General features: G+C 52.1%; 1 protein-coding gene across 1 annotated transcript; it reads left to right on the top strand.

Moving 5' to 3' along the window:
* Positions 1–487: 487 nt before the first annotated feature.
* Positions 488–5,112, top strand: VRTN (vertebrae development associated). The gene is made up of 2 exons (XM_026090882.1): positions 488–510; positions 3,084–5,112. The coding sequence occupies exons 1-2, from the start codon at positions 488–490 to the stop codon at positions 5,110–5,112; spliced, it is 2,052 nt and encodes a 683-aa protein (XP_025946667.1).
* Positions 5,113–5,596: the final 484 nt, after the last annotated feature.

Raw genomic sequence — 5,596 nt, 5'->3', positions numbered from 1 at the left:
TTCCATATAAGTGTTACCCTGTTTCTAGGCTTCTGTAGAAATGCAGACATTAGTTTATTGGAGCATGCTTTTTCTTGCTGCTTGGCCCATTAGCACTGTTTGCCACCTAAAATCCCAAGAGAGCTCTAGTATGGTGGTATTTCCAGCATAGACAGTTTCCTGAGATTCCCTTTTTTTGAGCTTCCCTTGTGCAGCTGTGGTGATTCAAATGTTTTCCTTTCAAACCAAAGCCTTTACTCTGATGATAGCTTGAGAGCCTCACAGCTGGGGGCTCAGAAACAAGAAATAGCTACTTAGCTGAGCATACAGTAGCACAGGCACTTTTGTTCCTGTTACTCCCTCCAGAGTAGCAAAACTGTTTCTGCAAGGGCTTTGGGATGGGCTGCAGAGACTGCCTGCCCTTTTCCTAGGACCATGGGCTGAAGTTTCTTGGATTCCTTCTGGCCGGGGAGTCTTCTGGGCTGGCTTGGGGAACTTGCACTACTGGATGCCACCAGACCATCAGTTTAGGTGAGGGAATGTGTTCTGCAAGTGCTTGCTTATCTGCTACAATGCAAAAGTGGCCAGGTTAGCTAAAACCACCTTTATCAGTGGTGAAAAGCTCATTTGGTTGCCTTGGTGCTCAGGCAGTCTAGGGAGCACTTGTCTGTCGTGTTCAGCTGGCTCTGCTGGGGGTGTGCATAGAAAATACTCACTTCAGATGGCTCTCTATATTGAGAGCTACTAGGTTTGATTTGGCGATGAACCAAGCCCTTAGCTTAGCAGTGTCTGACTTAACTGTGCTTCTGGCATTTCTGACATACCTGGGCCCCTCTCCAAGCACCCCAGAGAAACTCCTGAGGTAGTGTGAACTGAGGGTTTTGCTTTAGGATTGTCTTAGAGATCCTGTTGCTCAGGCTCTGGGCAGCAGGAGCTGATAATGGCATTAAGCATGTAGGGTTACTGCTGAAGAAAGTTATATGCATCCAGCTCTTCCTTTCTCTCCCCCCCCCCCCCCCAAATATAAGGGGGTGGGAAATGCCCATCAGGCCGTAAAGACCAAATGTGTTCCTGGTGCCCCTTGGCATTGGGATGAAAGGCATCCTCTCACCCCTTCCAGGGGAGCAGCTTGTGTTGGCTTTTCCTTGCCCTTGTGGTAGGGGCAACATGCTCAGCCTGGCTGTGTGGGTTGAAAGGGGAGGCTGCTGCAGCAGTGGGATGTCACAAGCCCTGAAAGGGTTTGGCAGGCCATGGAGATTGAGGACTTGAGATCTGCCTGTACTTGTAGCTCTCTTCCTAGCCGTGTGTACTGAGCAATCCTGTTGTTTCTGCTTATCAGGCACATGTTGTTCACTATTGGCTTAATCAAAATGTTGCTCTACAGAATAAATCTCTGTGAACCCCCAGGAGAAGAAAACACAGACCTGGCCCCAAGTATCAACCACAAACTCACTTGGACCAGAATTATAGGACAAGTCTATCTCTGCTTCACAGCTTTGGCCCTTCTATATTGTTTCTCTGATATCTGATGCATCACAGATGTGAGAACAGCTGTAAGAGAGGGCTCTGATTTCTGCACGCCAACCTAAAGGAGACCATGGAGGAACTTGGAATAGGGGAAGGGAATTGACTTGGTGACTAGCTGTGGCCTCATTAAAGACAAGGGTCAATAATAGCACAGAGGCCTCCTTGCAGTGAACTAGCCTGGATGCGGCAGTGTGATGATTTAGCACCTTGTTTCATTTGGTGTTTGGTCACAGCCAGGGATTGTAGATGTTAGAGCAGTGGTAATACTATCTTCAGTAGGGCACATGACTGAGAGTCAGGAAAGCTCAGGCAGAATCTTTGTTTTACCTCAAAACTGTTGCTTTTCCTGCCTGATGCTGCTGTTTCCCCATCTCCTTGCAGAGTTGTGGGCGTAAATGATACCCATGAAGTGTTGTGAAAGGGTGGGTCTTCAGCAGGGATATGAATAAGGTAGCCTGGCTACAAAGTGACCTGCATGTTGGAGATGGCACATGAAGAGGCAGAGCTATCTGTTAGCAGAAAATGGACTAGAACGGGCTGCCCTGCTGAGTGAAGTGGTGGTCACTGGGAGCAGGGCTGATGGGAAAGGGAGAAGCTGGGCTGGCAGGGGTGAGGACCCTGACCTTGTTATTGTGGTGAAGTGCTGAAGAAGGATGCACTGATGGAGCTGGTCCATTGGGTAAGGAGCTCCTGGAATGGTCGGGGCAGGGATGCATGGGTGTTGGGACCAAAGTCAACAAGGAGAGGATGCAGAATTGGACCTTTGGGTTGTCTGAGTGGGAACTGGCCTGCAGAAGGAAAAGGGAGGACAACATTAGGACAGGTAGGGATGGGGAGGGAAGGGAGCTTCATGCAGCTTCTGAATACCCACCCAGCAACCACATGTGCTTCATCTGCACTGATGGGTTGCCTGGGAGTGAGCTCCACCTGGGGTGCACCAAGGCTTCTCTGCTTCCCCCATTGACAGTGCTTTTAGCGGCAGCCTCCTCTTGCCCCTTCTCCCTGGCTGGTGGTTGTGTCTTTGCTGAGCAGCAAGTGACATCTAGTGTCAGCTCAGGTAACAATAACGGCTTGGGTTGGTTAGGACTGTTCATCCCATCTTTGTTTTTCTGTGATAGTTGTCATAGAAGCACAAAATGGTTGCAGCTGCAGAAATGGCTCTGTGCCCTGCTTTGAGGAAGGGAGAAAGCTCCTTGCTCCTTCTGTTGGACTTATCACCTGAAGTCAGCTTCTTCCATGCCTTGAGCAATCCTGCATGGTGTTACTGTCACAGATGGGTTCCTATAGAGGCTCCTTCATCCCAGACAAGTGTGTCTGGAGGCTGTGTGCCATGCATACTGCCCACAGGAGGTCACTGGAGAGCAGGTGGAGCTGGTGTCCCTGTCCCAGGTCTGCTTGTGGGGACTTGGGCTTCCTCCTTTGCCCTGGGGATGGGGGAGAGCAGAGGCCTTTTCCCCCTCCTGACTCCCCCAACCTTCCTGGCCCTTGGGAAGGAGCTAGTCCTGAAGGCCTGGCCTCTGGCAGTCTGGAGCTTGCACTGTCTTGATCTCCAATGACTTCTTTTTGCCTTCCTTCAGGATGATCCAGCGGCACCAGCTGGTGCAGTCTGTGCTGCAGGAGCTTCAGGAAGCCACTGAATGCTTTGGTCTGGAGGGCCTCACCAGCGCTGTGCTGGAGGCTGAGAGGACCCTGTCGTCTTTCTCCCTGCCTGGTTATTGTGGGAGGCAGTTCCAAGAGGAGCTGGAAGTTGACTGCATAGCCAGGAGCCTCTATCCTGAGGATGCCCCGAGCAACATGCTGCCTCTGGTTTGCAAAGGAGAGGGGAACCGCCTTTTTGAGGCAGCCAGTGTGCTGCTCTGGGGCAACCCCAGCCTGAGCCTGGAGCTGCAGGTGCGTACGGTGGTGGAGATGCTGCTACACAAACAGTACTACTTGAATGGCATGATTGACTCCAAAGTGATGCTGCAGGCTGTCCGCTACTCCCTCTGCACTGAGGAATCCCCAGAGATGACCAGCCTCCCCATGGCTATCCTGGAGGCTATCTTTGATGCAGACATCAAAGCTACTTGTTTTCCTGGCACCTTTGCCAACATGTGGCATGTCTATGCTCTTGCGTCGGTACTGCAGTGTAACATCTACTCTATCTACCCCATGAGCAACTTGAAGATACGGCCATACTTCAACCGGCTTATCCGGCCCAGGAAGTGTGGCCCACGAACCTCCACGCTCCACATCATGTGGTCAGGGCAGCAGCTCTCCAGGCAGGTCTTCAAAGCCCAGTACTTTGTGGCTGTGGTTGGCCTGGAGGAGCTAGAACCCACTACCCCTTTGCCAGAGCCTCCTGTCCAGCCCATGAAGACCCTGGAGCTGCTGAACAGTGACCCCCAGCTGACCTACTCCAACTTGCGTGACAGGTACAGCATTACCAAGAGCACCTTCTACCGCTGGAAGCGCCAGTCTCGTGAACACCGGCAAAAAGCTGCTGCCCGATTTGCAGCCAAACACTTTCTTCAGTCTTGCTTTCAAGAGGGCAATGTAATCCCCCTCCAGCACTTCCGACAAATGTTTCCAGAAATCTCCCGATCCACATACTATGCCTGGAAGCATGAGATGCAGAGTATGGTCAATGGTGATGCCTCTGCCCTGACTGAGGCCCGGGGGTTGCGAGAGCTTCACAGGGATGGCGCAAAAAAGGCTGATGTGGATGAGCCAGCAAATTCAGGTGGAAGCTTAAGATCTCGGAGTCCTTCTCTAGACCCCATCCAAGCAGGGATCTTCATGCAAGGAGCTAAATCCTACCTGGAGAAATGCATTTCCATGAACACTCTGGTGCCTTACAGGTGCTTCAAGCGTAGCTTTCCTGGCATCTCCAGGTCCACTTACTACAACTGGCGAAGAAAAGCAATCAAGGAGAACCCAAACTTCAAACCCCCCCAGTCTTCCTTGGATAACCAGAAACCTCTAGTGATAGGAAAGCAATTCCTGCAATTGAAGCCAAGCAGCTTACCTGTTAGGAAGAGGCTGAATGGACACCAGCCAGCCCCCAGGAGTCTCCTGCAGCTCAAACCTTCTCTGCGCTGGAGAAAGCRGCTGCGAGAGATGGCCAAGAGGCAAGTCCAGCAGTGGCAGCTGCCATTCTGCAAGTTCCGTCTGCGCTACCCATCTCTCTCCTCCACAGCCTACTGGTTTTGGAAGGGCAGCAGCTGGGCACTCAACCAGCATCGCCTGTCCTGGACCAGCTCCCGCCAGCCATTGAAACGGGTTACTTCCCTGGTGCCTCAGAGAGCTGAGGCAAGCCTCAAGCCCCAGTTCCAAATGGAGATGGCTACCAAGCGTCTAGACAAGCTAGCACCAGCCACTCCATACAATGCCACCATTTCAGGCTATGCCATGTCAGAAAGAGCCAACAGCCAGATGTTTGTGATGGATGTGATTGCCACTGCCCAGTTCAAGGCACAAGCCAAGCTGTTCCTGCAGCAGCGCTTCGAGTCGAAGACCTTCCCCACCTACAAAGAGTTCAGTGCCCGCTTCCCTCTCACGGCCCGCTCCACCTACTACATGTGGAAGCGTGCCCTGCACGATGGGCTGACACTCGTGGATGCGTGAGCACCACTTGCCAGCTGGCTCGGCCACAGCTTCTCTGCTGATGTGTCCTTTGGCTCTCTGGTCGGGTGTCCGGGCCATAGCCCAATTCTAGCTTTTGTTCCTGTTTGGTTTGGTTTTGTTTTGTTCCTAGTCTCTGGTTTTCTTTTTTGTGTGGCTCGATCAGGTATGAGCATCTGCACAGTGCCCATTTGCAGAAATGGGAGGAGTGGAAAGAAGGCACTGGTCTGTCTGAGGTGCACCAAAGGAGAGGGGCAGAGTGTTTTTTGTCCCCTCCTGGTACTCAGAGGGTGAGCGGGGGAGACAGTCCTGTGCAAGTGTCACAGGATGATGTCAGGCTCTAGTCTGTATTTGAGACAGGACTTGAAGGCCTCTCTGCCTTGGGCATGTGCTTGAATGAGTAATATGGATGTGCAGAACCAAGCATGGAGGTGCCCAGCCTCCCCTCAGCAAGCACAGTAGCATTGATTGAACTGTGGGTGAGGAG

Source organism: Apteryx rowi, unplaced genomic scaffold, assembly GCF_003343035.1.
Source record: "Apteryx rowi isolate R43461 unplaced genomic scaffold, aptRow1 scaffold_88, whole genome shotgun sequence".
NCBI lineage: Eukaryota > Metazoa > Chordata > Aves > Apterygiformes > Apterygidae > Apteryx > Apteryx rowi.
The sequence above is the reverse complement of the archived record's forward strand: the minus strand, read 5'-3'. Positions and strand labels throughout refer to the sequence as shown.